Below are 18290 nucleotides of genomic sequence, written 5' to 3' on the forward strand. Positions count from 1 at the left end.
CAAGCAGGCCCAGCTCGTGGGCATGGAGCTGGGTGCTCAGGCAGGTGCCCCGCTCCTGGCTCCGACCCCCGCGCTGCGCTCATGCCGGCACCTCCCTGGAAGAGCCCCAAGTGCCGAAACGGGGACAGTTTTGCAAGATGTGCTTGGCCGGTCGCAGCACAGTCACTTGGTCAACACGTAAGCCTGCCCGCAAGGAGTGCCCAAAACAGCTGCGGGGCTGCCCTGCCCCGGGAGGGGGGACTGGCTGCGGTGAAAATGCGGCCTGTGCACCCCTGCACCCGTGTGCCTGTGCACCCGTGTACCCACGCACATATGTACCCATGCACTCGTGCATCCCTGCACCGTTACACCCATCTACTCGTGGACCCACGTACCCCTGCACCCGTGCACCCCTGTACCTATCCACCCCTGCACCCGTGCACCCGTGTACCTCCGGGCTTCTGCACCAAGTGACCTGTGCGCTCGTGCACCCGTGTACCCCTGCACTTGTGCACGCATTTACCCATGCACCCATGCATCTCTGCACCATTGTACCCACGTACCCCTGCACCCCTGCACCTATCCACCTGTGCACCCATGTACCTGTGGACTCCTGCACCAATTTGCCTGTGCACCCATGTACCCATGCACCTCTGCATTTGTGCACCCATGTATTTGTGCACCCATTTACCCCTGCACCAATGTATGCATGCACCCATGCATCTCTTGCATCCTTGTACCCATGCACTCATGCACCCACATACCCCTGCACCCCTGCATCTATCCACCCGTGTACCCCTGCACCCATGTATCTCTGGGCTTCTGCACCAATTTGCCTGTGCACCCATGTACCCATGCACCTCTGCATTTGTGCACCCATGCACCCGTGCACCCTGTATGCCCACGTATGCCTGTACTTGTGCACCCATGTACCCGTGCACTTGTGCACCCATGCACCCCTGCATTTGTGCATCCATTGTTCACCGATGCACCCATACATCCGTGGACTTGTGCTCCCACGCACCCCTGCACCCACATACCCCTCTACTTGTGCACCCATGTACCCCTACACCCCTGCACCCATCCCCTCCTCCCTGCAGTCGCTGCAGGTGCAGCGGCAGCCACCCCGCCGTCCCCCCGCAGCGTGCCCCGAAGGCGACAGCGCTATAATTACCCCTCACCCCTCGTGCAGCTGCCCCTATTTACAGGTCTCCCGGCGGCCGGGCGCTGGCATTTGGCACAGCACCCTGTTTATCGCCGCGCCAGCACCCCTGCGCCGGGACTGTTTTCCCTGGCGGGTACGGATCCCAAAGGGCGGTGCTGGGCCGCGTGCCCCTCGCCGTTTCTGGGTCAGGTTTTGCAACCGAGCAGAGGGGTCGGCTGGGTTACAGCTGCGCGGGCTGGCCCGGGGAGAGGCCCTCGCAGCCCTCCCCTGAGGCTGGGGGTGTGGAGGAGCCCCCCGACCGCTGCCCGGGGACCCTGGTGCCCGTGCCGGGCGTGGGGGCTGCGTCTCCCCGGTGCTGCCTCTCCCCTCCAAGCTTGGGGACCCACAGGCGAGGGTGCCATTTGCACCCCAGCAGCGGCCACATTTAAGGAGACAAAGGGAGATGCTCCGTACGAGCCACCCCCCGCCGCTGTTGGCCTCAGCTCTGCCCCACTCCTGGCCCCGTCGTGATGTCTGAACGACCGTGGGGCTGCATTTTTGCCCCTCCGCGCCCCCACCCTGACGCCGTTGTGGGGTCCAGCCCCAGGATCTGGCCATGCTGTTGGCCCCGGGGCCAAGCCTGGCCGTAGGTACCCCCTAGCTCTGATTTCGGTGTGCCAGCACCCGCGGCACGGGCGGGCAGGGCCTCCCGAACAGCCTGTCCCTGGCTTGTTTACTGCCGCGGGCGGCATCCCGATGGCTCAGTCCCGTGTGACAGGTGCAGCGTGCTGCTTCCCCGGACACCCGACCCCACGTTGGGATTTGGCTCCTCGTGACCGGGCCAGCGACTTATAAATAGCTGGGATGAGGGGTGCTACCGGCAGCCGAGAGCGGGTGAGAGGAGCGCACCGCCGCCGTCGTGCCGATGGATTTCCAAGCCGGCATCTTGCGGGATGGCAGCCCCATGGAGAGCCTGGAGAAGCAGCTCATCTGCCCCATCTGCCTGGAGATGTTCAGCAAGCCGGTGGTGATCCTGCCCTGCCAGCACAACCTCTGCCGCAAGTGTGCCAACGACGTCTTCCAGGTGAGAAGGGGGGGGTCCCTGGGCCCGAACCCCACCCCTGCCCAGGCTGGAGGTCACTGGGATGCTGGTGGTGCCACGGGGATGCTCGCGGTGCTGTGGGGATGCTCATGGACCCCCACCTTGATTTTCATCTCCCCCTCCTAGGCTGCCAACCCGTACTGGCAGAGCCGGGGCAGCGTGATTTCGGGGGGCCGGTTCCGGTGCCCGTCGTGCCGTCACGAGGTGCTGCTGGACCGTCATGGTGTCTATGGGCTGCAGAGGAACCTGCTGGTGGAGAACATCATTGACATCTACAAGCAGGAGTGCTCCAGGTTGGCGCGGGCGGCTGTGGCCGATTGCTTGCGGCGTCAGGGATGTGGGGATTTGGGGACGTGGGGATTTGGAGATGCCCCAGCACCATCGTCGGCACCTCAGGAGACTGCAGCTGGGCGAGAAACTGGGGGGCTTTTCTGCTGGCTCAACGCTCCTCCATCCAAATCTTCTTCCCCTGACTCAAAACTTCCTTTTCTGCCCCAAATCTTCCTCCCTTGATCCAAATCCCCCCCATCCAGAGCAGTTTGGGTCTCTGGGTGGCTCAGGGAGATGGTGGGTCCCTGGGGCGGCAGTGGCAGTGGGGCAGGTCCTGCCCCCCACCCCGTGCTCCGTAGCTGGAGCCTTGGGTGGGAGATAAGAGGTGTGGGGGACAAATCCAGGCTCTGCTGGTGACAGAGGGCACTGCTGGCTGATAAGGGGCATAGGGGCAATTTGGGGGGGACCCACAGTAAAAGCATGCAGCTGGTGGGGAGACGGAAGGGTCACAAGTTCTCGAGGCAGAGTGGTGGCCCCGGCCAAATTCCCTGAACTGCTGTAAATATTGTTTGAGAGCCATGGGGACGGGGACGATGGCACGTGGCAGGTGTCTGCGGCTGCCGGGGGTGGAGGGGGGCTTGAGGGGCCAGCCCTGTCTTTGCTTCTCTGGGTTGGCTCGTCCCCATGTCCCTCCTTGCTGCAGAGGGGACGATTTGGCTGCAGGCCCCCCCCCCAACCTCCCCCGCCCAAGCTGGGACCCCCTCGGGGCTTTCTGGGTGCCCCTGCCCCAGTCATGCGTTGGGTGACAACAACAAATCCCAGCAGCCCAAGGCTAAAATTAGGCGCTTGTGCAGCGTCCCCGGAACGCAGCACCGGGGCCCCCTCGCCCACCAGTGCCGACTGCTGCCGTGCCCAGTGCTGAACTGGTTTAAACTGAGGCTTACTGGGCTTGGGGCTTACGGAGGCACTGAGGCCAGTGGCTGCAGAAGGAGCAAGTGCGGGGTTGCGCCGGGATCTGGCCTCTTTCCTTATTTTGCGGCGGCTGCGCAGCATCAGCAGGGATGTCACCACAGTGGGGATGTCACTGTAACGGGGATGTCACCCCCATGGGGATGTCACCAGGTTGGGGATGTCACCCTGATGGGGACGTCACCGCGGCCGTGCCACTCTCTCCAGCAGGCCGCTGAAGAAGGGCGAGCACCCCATGTGCAAGGAGCACGAAGATGAGCGGATCAACATCTACTGCGTCACCTGCGAGGTCCCCACCTGCTCCATGTGCAAAGTCTTCGGTGCCCACAAGGACTGCGAGGTGGCCCCCCTGCAAACCGTCTTCCAGGGCCAGAAGGTGCCATGGAGGGGGGGGGACATGGGGACAGGGGGGGCGGCAGGTGACACGGCTGGTCCCGGGGTGATGTGCTGAGCTGGGACGGCCACAAATAGCACTGGGACCCACTCATGGGGTATTAATAGCCCCCGGGTGACTTCGCCCAGGAGACAGCCTATATTTAGAGCGGCTGTGGCTTGGGGGGACGTGAGGGGAGTGGAGCCGGGACTGGGCAGTGCCCAGCCCATCCCCACATCGGAGTGGGAGACGTCCTCATCTCTGTTGGGGTTCAAGCTCACTCTGTTCATCCGCCCGTGCCCAGACCGAGCTGAACAACTGCATCTCCATGCTGGTGGCGGGGAACGACCGGATCCAGACGATCATCTCCCAGTTGGAGGACTCGTGCCGGAGCACCGAGGTGAGGAAAGGGGGAAAAGGAGCCCACCGAAACCCAGGGGGGTGAAACCTCAGCCGAGGGGGCATTTGGGATAGTGGAGAGGGAGCAGGGGAGCCCCCTGGGATGCTGCTGGTGCCGAGGGACACGCACGCGGCATCCCTTGTCCATCATCCCCGCAGGAGAACAGTGAGGCGGCCAAGCGGGAGCTGTGCGCTCGCTTCGATGCCTTGGCAGCACTGCTGGAGGAGAAGAAGTCGGAGCTGCTGGAGCGCATCACCCGTGAGCAGGGCGACAAGACGGGCTTCGTCCAGGGGCTCATCCACCAGTACAAGGAGCAGCTGGAGAAGTCGAGCCGGCTGGTGGAGACGGCCATCCAGGCGATGGAGGAGACCGGAGGGGCCGCCTTCCTCATGGTGAGACCTTCAAATCTCCTCACGCCCTGACCAGTGCCTACATGGGGTCCCACTGGCTCCGGGACATCCCAGCGGCTGCTACACAGCTCCACTCACCTCTCCTCTTGCTCCCCACAGAATGCCAAGCAGCTCATTAAAATGTAAGTGCCCAAACTGTGGAAAATTCAATGATCCCAGCCCCCGTCCTGCAGCCAGGCAGGATTCAGCCATAGGGTGCCCAGGTGGTGAGCATGGGGGTGCCTCGACCCCCCCCCACCCTGGCACCCTGTGGTCCCCCATCCCAGTGAGGGGACAGGGGGGACATGGCCATGCTCTCCCTGCCCAGGATCGTGGATGCCTCCAAGGGTGGCAGGCTGGAGAAGATCGAGCACGGCTATGAGAACATGGATGCCTTCTCTGTGAGCCTGGACCACCTCACCGAGGCAGTCCACGCCTTGGACTTCGACCCTGGTAACCCAGCCCTCGACCCCCTGATGCTCCTTTACCAACTCCCACCCGCTTGGTGGCACCCACCATGTTCCCCGGTGGCCCCGTGGTGACATTTGGCCACCTCTTTGCAGTTGAGGAAGACGAGGAGTATTTTGATGGGGAGGAAGAAGAGGTGCAGGAGGACGCGACTCCTGAGAGGACGGTGATGGGTAAGGGGCAGCACGGCCGAGCCCATCTCCCCGGGACCCTCAAGGACCCACAAAGGAGCTTTGGGGTCTTGGAACCCCTCTCAATCCCCCGTCCTTTCTCCCTGGCAGCTCCCCAGTAGCCACAACGACGTTGCCGGCGCAGAAGAAACGCCGCGGGCGCAGGATGTCCGGCGATAGGATTTGGGACGGGGGGAACGCACCGCGGGGGCTGGCAGCCTCGTGAGCCGGCGCCTGCTCCAGCACGGGACACTTTTCTATACGGGTGCAAACAGGGCAATTCCGCACGTTTTGTATCTTCCTTGTTTTGTATATAATTGTCACGGATTTGAATTTTGTGTATTTTGTAAAGAAAACTGGTGGTTTGGGTGGTTTTTTTTCCTCACCTCTCGTTCTTGGCTTGCCAGCCCCACGGTGGGCACTGGGGATGCGGGTGGCTTTGCCAGGCCGGTGCCATCACCTGTGTCCCTGCCAGTGCCTGGTCCAACGCTTAATTTTCACCCTCATTAGCACCTCTGGCAGCGCTGGCACCCTGCGCTTGGCTGCCCGCCCGGGGATGTAACAGGTCGGCACCCGGCAGGATTTATCTCCTGGTGATGGGGTGCCCGGAGCCAGCGCTCCCCCAGGCTTGGGGATGCAGCGCGGGGAAGGTGAGAATGGTCCAGGACGTGCCAGGTCCAAAAACGGCTACGGCCTCGGCGTTGGGCTGCTGGTTTGCTGCTGGCTGAGCACAGAACTGCAAAAACACACCATGAACGCAAAAATACCCCACGAATGCTTTTCTCCTGCTGAAACATAAGCCTGCCTCGGCCCCTGCCTGAGGGGAAACTGAGGCAGCGCCCGTGGCGGTGCTCCGGGCTGTGCCGTGGTTGCAATTAGCCCCAGGATAATTAGTGCTGCTTGCTGGGGCGGTGGGCAGCAGTCACTGCGGTGGGGGAGGGTCTGGTCCCAGGCTTATCCATCGCATGGCTGCTCCTCGGCTGGATCTAAACCGGGGGGGCCCAGGGGGGTCACCGCGTGTCTGTAGCGGGGACAGGGGGTTGTTCCATCCTCCCCCCGCCTCGCGGGCTGTACCCATGCCCTGATGCGCGGTTTCTGGGGGGGTGCCCATGGAGGGTCCCAGAGCGATGTCTCCCCCCCTCCGTCAGCAGCCCCCCGGGGTGCTGGGTGAGCAGGCCCACCCCGGGCCGGCCGGCCGCGGGCGCTTTGCAGCCGGCCTGGCCCTCCCTCCCTCGGCCGGACTTTGCACACGAGTCCCCTCCGCTTCACACGGGCCGAGGCCACCGGCGCCGGCCACGCGCACCGAGGTCACTCGCCTCGGCCCCTTGCCCAGGAGGAAGAGGATGGCAGCCAGAGGGGAGAAACAGCATCTGCTGAGCGAGGGCGCAGGCGGGTAGGGGGGTGCGCGGGGGAGCTGGGGACGTGGTGTCACCTCTTCCCCATGGAGCTCCCAGGTGGGGTCCCCCGGAGGCATCTGGCCAGGAAAGGGGCTAGGGGGGAGCATTCAGGGTCCAACCCGCTCCCCAAAATCCCCCCAGGCTCCCCGCTCTGGTCCCCGACCGCCCCTTTCGCCTGCAGGTCCTACCTGGGGGCCGCGCAAAAGAACGGGCACAACTCAGCGCAGGGACAGGCGCCCATCCTGGAGCTGGGGGCACGGCGCAGCCGGCACTGCCACGCGCGGGGGGCCACTGGCCACCCCGGCCAGCAGCAGCGGGCGCGCAGGAAGCTCTACCTGGCCGCCGGCGTCTGCCTGGCCTTCATGGTGGGGGAAGCCGTGGGTGAGTGGTGGGTGCAGGGTCCGGCTGGGGCGGTCCCGGTCCATGCCCGGCTTGGGCTGAGACCCACCTCTGATGCGAGCCCCAGTGCCACCCCTCTGTCCCCTCTCCGCAGGCGGATACCTGGCGCACAGCCTGGCCATCCTGACGGACGCAGCCCACCTCCTGACGGACTTCGCCAGCATCATGATCAGCCTCTTCGCGCTCTGGGTGTCCTCGCGCCCCCCCACCAAAACCATGAACTTCGGCTGGCACCGGGCAGGTGATGGGGTGGCACCTGCTCCTGGGGACCCCAGGGAGCACTCAGAACATCCCAGGGTGCCCTTCCCACCGGGACCGTGGTGGGGGTGGGGGTGGGGGACACGGGGAGCCCTGACAAAGCCCCGGCCGGGGGGGCCGGGAGGATGCTCAGGCCTGGTGTGGCATTGGAGCGGCAACGTGGGGCGGGGGGGGTGGTCTCTCCGCAGAGATTTTGGGGGCCCTGCTCTCCGTGCTCTCCATCTGGGTGGTGACGGGCGTCCTGGTCTACCTGGCGGCCCAGCGCCTGCTGTCGGCCGACTACGAGATCGAGGGCGGCGTCATGCTCATCACCTCCGCCTGCGCCGTGGCCGTCAACGTCGTGTACGTACAGCTGGCTCTCGCCCCCCCCAAAATGTCCCCCATCCTGTGCCCGCTGGCCACAGGGACGTCACCCCTGCCCTGCCCGCAGGATGGGGGTGGCTCTGCATCAGACGGGGCATGGGCACAGCCACGGGGCGGCCAGCGAGCAGCCCAACACCAGCGTCCGCGCTGCCTTCGTCCACGTCGTGGGGGACCTGCTGCAGAGCGTCGGGGTCCTCGTTGCATCCTACATCATCTTCTTCAAGGTCTGGGTGGTCACAGGGGACGGCAGCTTCAGCCAGCCCTGGCCAGGGACAGGGGCGAGACAGAGGGGACCGAGTCCCCCTCCTCGCTGGTGCCGATGGGGATTTGGGGTGGGGTGATGGTGCTGGAGGGGCCTCACCCTCTCCCACCCCCCTCCAGCCCGAGTACAAGTACGTGGATCCCATCTGCACCTTCCTCTTCTCCGCCCTGGTGCTGGGGACGACGCTGACCATCCTCCGCGACGTCCTCCTCGTCCTCATGGAAGGTAGGGACCCACCGGGGAGGGGGTCCGGGGCCACAGGGTGTGGCGTCCCCCCCGTCCCTGCAGCGCTGGCGGCTCCCCTCCCCAGGCACCCCCAAAGGGATGGATTTCAACGCCGTCCGGGAGACGTTGCTGGCGGTGGAGGGCGTGGAGGCCGTGCACAGCCTCCACATTTGGGCGCTGACGGCGGCGCAGCCGCTGCTCTCAGTGCACATCGCCATCAGTGAGTGTCGCTGCCCCCGGGGACAAAACGGAGGGTGGGAAGGGTTTGGGGAGAGGGGTTCACCCGCACCCCGACACCCCCTCCCTCGCTCCCCGCAGACGCGGGGGCCAGCGCGCAGGAGGTGCTGGAGGAGGCCAGCTCCCGGCTGCAGGGCACATTCCGCTTCCACACCACCACCATCCAGGTAGAGAGCTACTCCGAGGAGATGCGGGACTGCCGGGAGTGCCAGCCCCCCTGCGACTGAGCAGCCCCCTCGCGTTCCTGGGGTGGAGGGGTGAAACTTTTCATACGTGGAAAATAAAGCGGAGCAAAGGGCTGGGCGCTGTGCCGGGGGGGGATGTCGGGTCTGGCGGCACCGGGGTGTTATCTTGGGTGGCTGCTGCGAGCGAAGGCGGCAGGGACAGATCAAAAGCCAGCGATTGCCTTAATTTTCACAATTTCTATTCGGTTGGGGGAAAAAAAAGCACCTGCAACGCCCCTTTTCCCTTTTTTTGGGGAGCGCTGGTAGGCAGCGGGGGACCCTTTCCAGCTGGGGGGAGGGAGGACACGCTCGCCCCGCTCCTGCCTCTTATCGCTGCTTTGTTTGCCCTCGGGAAGCCAAAGGACTCGCCCTCCCCACGGGGCCGGGGGCCGGGGAGGCTGCGTGTGCGGCCAGGTGCCGCACAGGTTATTCTCAGGGTGGCCGTCTGTGGTGGAAGCACGCGTCACCAAACCACCAGTGATCCCAGTGCTCCTCGCTGGGCACAGCCCGCCGCCCCGCATCCTACGGCCACTGGCTGGACTCTGCCTCTCCACCCGCTTTTATTGTACTGGTAAAACCCAATAACGAGTAAAACCCCGCCAGCAGCCACCGCCCCCTCCGGGAGGGCTCCGCGCGCCAGGAACGGGGCACCCGGGGCCGGCCCTGACCCCCTTCCCCGGCAGCCCTCAGGGTTTCTCCAAGCGTGGGTATTTCTTGCGCAGGACGGAGACCTGGTCCTTGAAGAGGACAGGGTCGAGGCGCAGCTGGGAGGACACCAGGGGCATGTAGCCAAACCAGTCCGCCAACTGGTTGAGGCAGTCCTGCTGCTGGGAGAAACGCCGGCCGCCGGCCGTCCCCGCGGTGCCCTTCACCTTGGCAGGAGGGGAGCGTGGGGATGAGGGGCTCCGCGCCCCGGGTGTGGGGGTCCCTGTGTCCCCATCCTCACACCCTACCTGCTGGGGCACGGTCTCCTTGTCTGGCTTCCGTTGAGTGATCTTGATGGGCGGCAGCTTGGTGACGGCGGCCACGAGGACGTTCATCAGGATGTCCTCGCAGGCGGCCAGGCCACCCGCCAGCTCCCGCAGCCCCGCTGGCAGGTACTGGGTGAAGAGGCTGTGGTAATACCTGGGGGAGGGAGCGAGGTGGGGGGCCAGGATGCAGCCAAGCCCCCTGTCCCGCTGGCCCCTGCCCGGCCGAGTACCTGTGATAGAAGGCGGCGGCGGTGAGGACGATGGAGAGCTCATTGGTCCACTTGGAAGTGTAGCCCCAGCGCCTCTGCTTGGCATCCCAGAAGTGGCTCCGCGTGGGGAAGCCCACGATGCGCTCGGGGAAGCTGCGCCACACCGTGAAGGCAAAGTCCACCTGGCACGGGACGGGGGACGGTGTCACTGGGCTGCGGGAACCCATGGGAGGGGGCTCCCCGTTGCCCCTGGGCATGGAGGACACGGGGACAGCAGGCACTGCTCCCTGCCAGCCCCGCGGTGACTGCTGAGCATCCTTCCCGGCTCGGCGCGGGGCCAAGGACCGCAGCCCCCACGGCCTCACCTCGCTGGTGTAGAGGCTGGTGTGCTCGTCCAGGCTCAGCACCGCGTCCGTCTGGATGGCCGGGAAGGGGAAGAAGCGGTCGCTGAGCTACAGCGGGGGGAAAATCAGGTTGGGATGTGCTGTGGTGTGGATGCCCCCAGCTCCCAGCCTGCATCCCGGCTCCCGGTCTGCGTCCCGGCTCCCCTCACCTTCCTCCTGCCCTGGATGATGGTCAGGGGCATGGTGGTCCGGGGCCACTTCCCTCTGGGTGGTGGTGGCTTCTCGCAGCTCCATAGCACCAGGATCTGCGGTGGGGAGGACCAGCATGTCCGGGGGTGTTTGGCCAGGCTCACCCCTCGAGGCGCCTTGGTGCATCGGCGTTTGCAGGGTGGCCACGGCAGAGCCCCCCCACCCAGCACCGCAGCAGGACCTGCTCCAACCCAGCTCACCCCAAAACCATCTCACATGGTCTGGACCACAATAAACCCACGGGTGATCCCACCTCCGCCTCAGCAGACTGGGGAGACAGCTGTGCCCCTCAAAACGTGGCACCATCAGCCACCCTCAACCTCACCCTCGCCCTTCCCAATCCATGGGGCCCTGCCCCATCCCTCCCGTTTTGTCCCCGGGAGCTGCACCGAGCGGAACAGGACTCGGCTCCCCCAACCTGGGCGCAATACTGGGATCCGGAGACGGCTTGGATGAGCCTGAGGATGGACTGGGAGAGGGAGCCAGCCAGCGAGACTGCCCGGATGAAAGCTGTGAACTTGTCGGAGGGGCTGGAGCCTGGAAAAGGTGAGGAGAGGATAGGCGGTGTGGCATGGACTGAGTTTGCCGTGCTCAGTCGGGGCAGGCGAGGTCCTACCGTGCTGTAGGTAGTAGAAGGGAAAATCCCCGGGGTGAGTGGAGAAGTCGGGCAGGGCCAGGAGCCCTCCAGGCAGTGCGTTCCAGAGGAAGCGGGAGCGGGAGCGGTGCGGGAGAAGCCGGTCCTTGATGATCTGCCAAAGGCCGGGGAGGTGCTCTCAGGACCCCGGTTGTGACCCCGAGGGGCTTGGGGGGGGGAAGATTTTGGTGGGGGAGGGCTCACCTCCAGCGTGGTGTGCACGATCTTGTCTACAGAGGAGAAATAGGCGTCCCACAGGAACTGGGTCTGCTGCTGGAAAGCCAGCACGCGCTGCGGGTGGATGCAGCGCACGGCCGAGGGGATCTGCGGGGACGCGGGGGGAGCTGGTTTCTCACCTCATCCCCCCGCCACAGACCCCCCGGCGGGGTTGCCTTGCCTCCACCACCTCCATCCCAAGGGACATCCCGTGGCCAAGGATGCTGTGCTGCTGCCCCGCTGCGGCTCTGCCACCTCCTCCCCCTGGAGCAGGATCTGGCCCAGGACCCCAGAAGGGTTTTGGGTCTGGGGAGATGCTCAACACCTGCATCCCCCGAGATGAACAACGCCTCACAGCCGTGGCTGAGATGAGACCCCCCACTCTGGGCCGGATGAGACCCCCCTGCATTCGCCCACGGGAGGGCTGCCGGGCTCTGTTGAGGAGGTTTCACCCCAAAACTCTACTGGGGGCTCCATGCGGGTGTCAATACGAGGAGGGGTCCCCGTGTCCAGCGCAGGGCAGGATCCGGCCAGGGTACCTGCAGCAGCAGCCTCTCGCTGCCCACCACGGCAGCTTTGCCCCAGTCGATAGCTTCAGCGAAGGGCAGCTCCCAGCCGTCGCTCAGCAGCACGGGGATGCAGGCGGCCTGCGGCGGGACCCCAAACAGGCTGGGACAGAGCCCCCGGATCCCGGGACGGGGTGGGGGTCCCTTGTCCCGTCCCCCACCACCCCATACCTGCAACGCCTCCAGGAAGCGGAAGGAGCCCAGGCGCCTGCCCCGCGGCACGACGCAGAAGGTGGAATTGTGCAGCAGCTCCTGGTAGTCGAACCTGGGGTGGGAGATCAGGTGACGGGGGTCAGGCATGGCCCCCCCGGCCCATGAACATCCCAGGGGGTCTCGCTGGTGCCCAGCGAGGCTGAGCATCCCCACGGCAGTGTTGGGATGGATCGGGACTGATTTTGTCCCCGAAAAGCCCTGGTTCCGCAGGGCTGGTGGAGCAGAGATGCCCTGGGTGATGGAGGGACGTGCCCACGGTCAGAAAGGGAAACTGAGGCAGGGCCAGGAACCAAATTCAACTCAAAGAGGCGGGGCAGGATACGACCCTGCTCCCTGCACCCACCTGTAGCGAAACCTCACGGAAAGCCAGCGCCTGAACCCCTGAGCCCGAAACTGCGGTGACTCTTCCACCATGCCCAGACTTGCCGGGCAGGACGGGCCCTGCCTGCCCTTGCAGCGTTTCGGTGGGGGCAGAGGGGGGTGCAGGCAGCGTGCCCCCACCCCGGGCTGGGCTGGCGCCACGGGGCTATGAAAGCCCCTTCTGTGCGGCCGGCGGGGAGAGGTGCGGCCGCTGCTGGGTCCCCGCGACCGCGCCGGAAAATCCAATATTGACTTTAGGTCGGGACAGACCCTGCCTGTTCCTGCCCACGGGGAGGGAGGGATGGGGCAGCTGGGTCCTGGAGGGGCCGGGGGAGGGACGTGCATGGTCCAGCCGGGGGGGGGGCTGCGAGGCCAAAGGGCTGCTCAGAACGTGCTGGATACCGGGGGGAAGGGTCTCCCCACGGTGGGGACGTGGGGCTGGTCCCAGCCTGGGGTGGAAGATGTGTGCCCTCCGTGGGTGCTGGAGCACCTTGGAGCGTCCCGGCGCCCTGGGGTGGGGGAAATCGGCTGCAACGCCAAAGCACAAAGTTTCATGATCAGAATTCGCCTCCGAAGGAACCACCCCAACATCTCAGGCCCTCGTTGCGGCCCCGCTGCCGCCCGCTCCTTGAGGACCCCCAGCCTGGCCGTTGACCCCCAGCACCTCCGCGGGGCCATTTCCGCTGTCCCGGGGGGGGCAGAGCGGCTGCGGGCAGCCTTCCCTTGCAGGCGACCGTTGCGGGGAGTCTGGCGCCGGCCAGGCTGCGGGGCCAAAACCTCCCCATGGAAATACTTCGCTCCTGACGCGCTGTGGTTTCCGGGTAATCACGCCATCAGGGCTTCCTTGTTTTGTTAGAAGCCGGGATGGGCGCCCGTCGCGCTCCCTCCGCCTGGCCTCTCCGTGGCTCCAGCTGGGCACGGTGCCACCGGTGGGATCCGTCGGCTCCAGAGAGCTTTTCCCAACCCGTTTTGGTTGCTTTGAAACCCGGAGCAGCCCGCAGCGGGGCCAGACCGCAGTGCTGCTACAAGCCGCCCTTTATCCCGGCACAGAGCCGGTTTGTTTCCGGCAGCCCCCTGGGCGCAAGGAGGGCGGTGGAGCCCCCAGCAAGGCCTTCCTCCACTGCCCTCTGCCACCCCCAGCCGACGGGGACATCCCCAATGCACCGGAAGAACGGGGCCACCGAGGTCTCACTCTGCCATCCGCGGTGGCCTGTCCCTATCGCCACCCTGCCACTGTCCCGGCTCCGGGGCTGGGGACATCTTCTCCCCGGGGCGGGAGGGCACAAATCCCTGGCGTGAGGTCAGGCGGAGCTGGCCGGGTGCGACACACGTGTTGATGGCTTTTTGCCTGGGTGTCCCGTGGGGACAAGTGGGATGGCAGAGGCTTAGGGTCACGCACGAGCACGCTGTCCCATGCCACGTGCTCCCCGTCTACCTGCTGCCTAAAGCCGTCCCGGGCGCGGCGTCAGTCCCGCTGTACGCGCAAACACAACAGCGTTCGGGGATCACTTGGGCTGGGCGGGAGCGAGACCCCCCCGTCCCACCGCCCCTCAGCACAGCGCAGGGCTGGCCTTGGGCCCCCCATCCCATCAACCCATGGCATCTCCCACCGTCCAGCGACGGCCCATCCCCAAAAAGGCTCCGCTGCAGGGGCTGGTGGCAACTGTGGGACAGGGCCACGCGGTGCCCGAGCCATCCCAAAGCCCCGGCTAATCCCAGCACCCCGGCTCCGCTTTCACCTCCCGGCACCTCCTAAGATGCTTTGAGGATGATGCCCAACGCGGCCTCTGCCCATCTGCTCTCCGGCTGGGGGGCTGCGGGATGTCCCCAGGCAGCGGGACGGGGACCTGCCTGTCACTGGCGGGATGGGGCCTGTGCTTTCCAGCCGTGGGCCGTCACGCGTGGGTGACGGGTCCTGAGCAGCTGGATGAGGGAGGCAAGGAGCCAGATGAGGGAGGCGAGGAGCCGGCGCACGTCCCTGCAGCGTGGAGCCCCCCCCCCCCGAGACTCACAGAACTTTGTCCCCTCTATTTTTCCACCAAGTTCCATCACACAGCTGCCACCATCCCCATTCGTGAAGGGGGGACACCCAGGGAAGCTCCCACCCCGACACACCCGGGTGAGCTTGGGGCTGCCCGCGCCGCGATGCCCAAGGACTCACCGGCTTTGCGGGACTTTTAGCGGAGCCGGCGAGCGGGGGGAACATTTTGGGCTCATCTCCAAGATGAACGTTTGTGTTGGGGGGGGGCGGGAGGGGGAAGAAGAAAAGCATCATTCATCCGCGTTAGGAAAATGGGAAATGGTATTAGAGGCGGCCGCGGTGATTGCAGATAAGAGCCACTCTCGCCAGATGACTCCAACTTTAATACAGAACAGGAAAGCCCTGAACAACCAGCGCCTCGCTCCCCGCTATGGAAATGAAACTCGCATCTATTTTGGGAGAGCCCAAAACTTCCCTCTCTCCCCATGTCCGGGGGTCCAGCCGCCACAGACGGGCCTGGCTGTGCCCCTCAGAGGGGCGGGAACCGTTGCGGGGCGTCCCCCTCCCGCCAGACCCCCATTCCCACCCCGTCTCCGACTCACTTTTCGTAGTCGACGTTATCCTTGTCGCAGCGCGTGTCCTTGTGCTTCTCCCAGTCCTTGCCGTGCTTGCAGGTGGTGAGGGAGATGATGTCCTTCCCGTTGTGGATGTGGTACAGCGCGTTCCTGGTGCCGGAGCCGATGCCTGTCAGGTACCGCTTCCCCTTGAACGCCAACAAGTACTTCTTTTTTGGGGGGACTGAGTCCCGATACAACCAGCCCCTCTCCCCGCCACGCTGCGGGTGGTCCTTGGAGAAGAGAGGGATGGAGACGTCGAAGCCGGGCCTGAAGCTCTCGGTGTAGAAGCTGGCTTTGGCCAGGATGGCCTGGCCGATGTCGAAGCCCAGGTCCTCGGTGTAATTGGGCCAGGTGCCCGAGTAGAGGTTGAAGATGAGGTGGTTACGGCCGCCGTTCCAGAGCGGGAACCTGCGGATTTTCTCATCGACATTATGGACGTACTGAGCCGAGAGGTGGTCACGGTCCAGCGTGTCGATGCTGAGGATGAAGAGGCAGGCTTCCTCGGGGTTCGGGGTGTAGTAGCACGAGCGCTCGAGGGAGGCCAGGATTTTGCTGTAACTCTCGGAGAGGGGCTGGTCCTTCTCCCGGGGGTAGGTGAAGACTTTGAAGCCGTGCTTCTCGCACCTGGAGAAGTCGAAGCAGGTTTCCATCCGGCATCTGCTGTTCTTGTAGACGCTCAGCCACGCTGCCCGCCGCTCCCGGGGTGACGGCAGCGAGGAGTCCCCATCGCTCTGGAGCTCCTCGGGGTCCGCAAAGCTTTCGAGGAGGGACCGATCCGTCCAGCGAGGCCAGTTCCTCCGGGTTTCAGCTTTCCTCCCGGAAAAGAAAGCGAAATGGCGCAGCTGATATCCTCCAAAGAAGAAAAGCAGGAGCCAAGAGGCGAGGAAAGTCAGGAAAATGTATTTCTTCCTGGTCTGCATAGGTTCACGTGCGGCTCTGGCTCTTCATCGGGCTCAGACGGGCACCAGGGTCTGGTCGAAAGGCCGATGTCCTGAACGGAGGGCGACGGGGCAGCTCCCGGCCCCCAGGTACGGTCCTGTGGCCCTTGCAGCCCACGGGAGCGTGGACAAACCCCACGGTTCTCTCGCTGCCCAGGGCTGCGCTGGCTTTTCGGGGCCGTCCCTCTCTCCAGCTGCGGAGCAGAGCTCGGTGCGGCGATGTCCTGTTCCCTTCCCCGCGGCGCAGAGTCTACTTCGCTAGGCCCCCGCGCCGCGACAATGACATTTCCATCGCCGCTTGGCCCAGCTTCAAATCCCTGGAGAAGGGGAGAGGTCACGGCGTCACTGTCCTGCTGCCATCAACCGTGTCCCCACGGCGGGACCCCCCTTTTCCCAGACCCCTCCTGGAAATAAAACCTCCCACTCCCTCCAGAGCCCCCTGCTCCTTCCCCACCTCCAAACCCGGTGTCCTCCCTGTTTACGAGGTGTCCCCCCTCCGCTGTTACCTTTGGGGACACGCAGCCCCAGGTGGGTTTCGGGCCGCCGTGCCCCCAAAATCTCCAAAACCGGCTCCCCGCTGCATCCCCGCTCGGGGAAGGCAGCCGAGCAGCCGGTACCGGTGCGGAAGGCTCCACGTAGCCCCGGTCCCGGGGGTCTCCGCCTGGCTGGGGGGGCGGGCAAAGCTGGGGGCGTGTGTGTCCCCTCTCTTGTCAATCTGTCACCTTGTCCGTCTGTCCCCGTGTCCCCCCGGCTGCTTGTGCAAGACCTCAGCTGCCTGCTCCCGTGTCAAGTCGCCTTCCCGCCCCCCCCCCTCCGGGGCTGGCTGTCCCCCTGTCCCCTCCCCGTGTCCCCCCCCCCCTCGGGGCTGGCTGTCCCTGTCCCAGGTCCCCCTGTCCGTGCCCGGTCCGCCCGTGTCCCCCCCGCCCCGGTCCGTGCCCCCCCAGCTCGCCCGCATCTGTCACACCGCGTCCTATTCCCACCGTTGGCCCCGCCCGCCCGTCTCCCATTGGCCGTCCGCTCCCGTGGGCGTGGCCAGAGGGCACGCCCCGTCATACACACACACCCCCACACACCCCCCCCCCCTCCGCCCTTGGCGCCTTTCCATTGGCCGAGCGCCGCCTCCCGCAGAGAGCCCACGTGGGACGGGGATCCCCACGCGCCGCCAGAGGGGGTGCCCGGGGCTCCGCAGGGTCCCTGCGCCGCCCGCCCGCTGGGGGACCCCACGCGAGGGCCCGCGGCCCCACTCGCGTCGCTGCTCGCGGGTGCCGGGGAGCCCCGAGGAGGGCGGCCCGCCCGTCTGGTCTCAGCCCTCGGGTGCGGCTGCCTCCAGCCAATGATGGCGGGGGGGGAGTGCTGAGCCCACGCGTGGGGAGCCAGGCGTGCGCTGGAGCGGGCAGCGGGGACGGGTCGGGGCTCGCCTCTCCCACCCTGCCCCGGCATCCCCGGCCGCGCCGGCCGCCCTCCGCCCTTACCCGCCGGCCGGGCAAGCCGGGACGTGACGGGACGCTGGATCTCGTCCATGGGTGTACCAACCTGGCCGGTCTCAGCTTGCGGGTGGACCGGCCTCTGGGCAAGATGGGTGCAGGGTGCCACCAGCCCCAGGGGGTAGGTGGGTGCGCTGGTGGATTTTGGCTGGGGTCCCCTCTCCCTGCCCCAGCAGCCGGGTGGGACCCAGGGGACCCACACAGAGTGACAGCCCCGGGGTCTCATCCGGTGCCCATCCCCTGCCTCAGTTTCCCCGGGCACCCAGGAGACCGCGCTGCGGAGCCCGGCCTAGGGCTGCGTGCACAGCGGCTTGGTAGGGACGGGTTGTTTTTTTTTTTCCCCAAATCTTTGGATATTTTATTTATTTGCGAGGCCGGGCCGGCTCGGCCCCGCGGGGAGTTAATCCCTGGCCGCGTGGGGATTACCGTGGGCCCAGGGCCGCTTTAGCTGCGGAAAGAGGATTAACCAGAGGCCAGGGAACGTGGGGACGGGGCCCCGGGGCACCTCTGGGGGGGTGGGGGAACACGTGGGGACAGCCCCCAGCCCCGGGGGGCAGGAGCAGGGACGGGGCAGCCCCGAGGTCAGGGGGCTCCCCACGGGCACGGCCGCCCACGGCATCCCACGGAGGGGCCACGGCTGCGACGGGGAGACTGGGGCTGTGTCCCGCACTGGGGGGCACTGGGAGCTGTGTCCTGTACTAATAGCTACTGGGAGCTGTGATTTTCCACTGGCGGCTACTGGGAGCTGTGGTTTTGTGCTGGGGCACTGGGAGCTGTGTCTGGGAGCTGTGATTTTGCACTCGTGGCTACTGGGAGTTGTAGTCGACGTGCACGGGTGGCACTGGGAGCTGTAGTGCAGGGCAAACTGGTGCGTGCTGG

General features: G+C 65.8%; 3 protein-coding genes across 6 annotated transcripts; 2 read left to right on the forward strand and 1 right to left on the reverse strand.

Moving 5' to 3' along the window:
• Positions 1–2019: 2019 nt before the first annotated feature.
• TRIM63 (tripartite motif containing 63) lies at positions 2020–5620 on the forward strand. Of its 2 annotated transcripts, none has more exons than XM_086764963.1 (9): positions 2020–2207; positions 2352–2518; positions 3672–3840; positions 4142–4237; positions 4396–4629; positions 4747–4769; positions 4955–5079; positions 5190–5267; positions 5376–5620. In XM_086764963.1, the coding sequence occupies exons 1-9, from the start codon at positions 2049–2051 to the stop codon at positions 5384–5386; spliced, it is 1062 nt and encodes a 353-aa protein (XP_086621089.1). In that variant the 5' UTR covers positions 2020–2048; the 3' UTR covers positions 5387–5620. The 2 variants fall into 2 exon arrangements, with proteins under 2 accessions (XP_086621089.1, XP_086621090.1); XM_086764964.1 differs by having other exon boundaries at positions 3675–3840.
• Positions 5621–6391: 771 nt separating this feature from the next.
• On the forward strand, positions 6392–8704 carry SLC30A2 (solute carrier family 30 member 2). Its single transcript, XM_086764827.1, has 8 exons — positions 6392–6657; positions 6843–7042; positions 7155–7301; positions 7507–7660; positions 7749–7905; positions 8063–8168; positions 8254–8388; positions 8487–8704. The coding sequence occupies exons 1-8, from the start codon at positions 6392–6394 to the stop codon at positions 8630–8632; spliced, it is 1311 nt and encodes a 436-aa protein (XP_086620953.1). The 3' UTR covers positions 8633–8704.
• Positions 8705–8807: 103 nt separating this feature from the next.
• Positions 8808–16734, reverse strand: EXTL1 (exostosin like glycosyltransferase 1). 3 transcript variants are annotated; one of them, XM_086765177.1, is made up of 12 exons: positions 16434–16734; positions 14975–16244; positions 11990–12083; positions 11792–11899; positions 11241–11360; positions 11019–11151; positions 10821–10939; positions 10363–10458; positions 10175–10261; positions 9831–9991; positions 9583–9754; positions 8808–9456 (listed from the first exon to the last, which is right to left on the reverse strand). In XM_086765177.1, exons 2-12 carry the CDS (start codon positions 15907–15909, stop codon positions 9316–9318), a joined length of 2166 nt encoding a protein of 721 aa, XP_086621303.1. In that variant the 5' UTR covers positions 15910–16244; positions 16434–16734; the 3' UTR covers positions 8808–9315. The 3 variants fall into 3 exon arrangements, with proteins under 3 accessions (XP_086621303.1, XP_086621302.1, XP_086621301.1); XM_086765176.1 differs by having other exon boundaries at positions 8808–9501; positions 16434–16733; XM_086765175.1 differs by having other exon boundaries at positions 8808–9754.
• Positions 16735–18290: the final 1556 nt, after the last annotated feature.

The sequence above is a fragment of the Chlamydotis macqueenii genome, chromosome 22, assembly GCF_036417535.1.
Source record: "Chlamydotis macqueenii isolate bChlMac1 chromosome 22, bChlMac1.mat, whole genome shotgun sequence".
Lineage (NCBI taxonomy): Eukaryota > Metazoa > Chordata > Aves > Otidiformes > Otididae > Chlamydotis > Chlamydotis macqueenii.

Bases quoted from the DNA above. Each gene is read 5' to 3' on its own strand.
- SLC30A2 (XM_086764827.1), top strand. From the start codon at position 6,392: ATGTCTCCCCCCCTCCGTCAGCAGCCCCCCGGGGTGCTGGGTGAGCAG. The intron at 6,658-6,842 runs GTAGGGGGGTGC...TTTCGCCTGCAG, and splicing joins CTGAGCGAGGGCGCAGGCGG to GTCCTACCTGGGGGCCGCGC. The intron at 8,169-8,253 runs GTAGGGACCCAC...TCCCCTCCCCAG, and splicing joins CCTCCTCGTCCTCATGGAAG to GCACCCCCAAAGGGATGGAT.
- TRIM63 (XM_086764963.1), top strand. From the start codon at position 2,049: ATGGATTTCCAAGCCGGCATCTTGCGGGATGGCAGCCCCATGGAGAGC. The intron at 3,841-4,141 runs GTGCCATGGAGG...GCCCGTGCCCAG, and splicing joins CCGTCTTCCAGGGCCAGAAG to ACCGAGCTGAACAACTGCAT. The intron at 5,080-5,189 runs GTAACCCAGCCC...ACCTCTTTGCAG, and splicing joins CGCCTTGGACTTCGACCCTG to TTGAGGAAGACGAGGAGTAT.
- EXTL1 (XM_086765175.1), bottom strand. From the start codon at position 15,909: ATGCAGACCAGGAAGAAATACATTTTCCTGACTTTCCTCGCCTCTTGG. The intron at 11,900-11,989 runs GTATGGGGTGGT...GTCCCGCCGCAG, and splicing joins GCTTCCTGGAGGCGTTGCAG to GCCGCCTGCATCCCCGTGCT. The intron at 11,361-11,791 runs GTACCCTGGCCG...GCGTCCCCGCAG, and splicing joins GCGAGAGGCTGCTGCTGCAG to ATCCCCTCGGCCGTGCGCTG.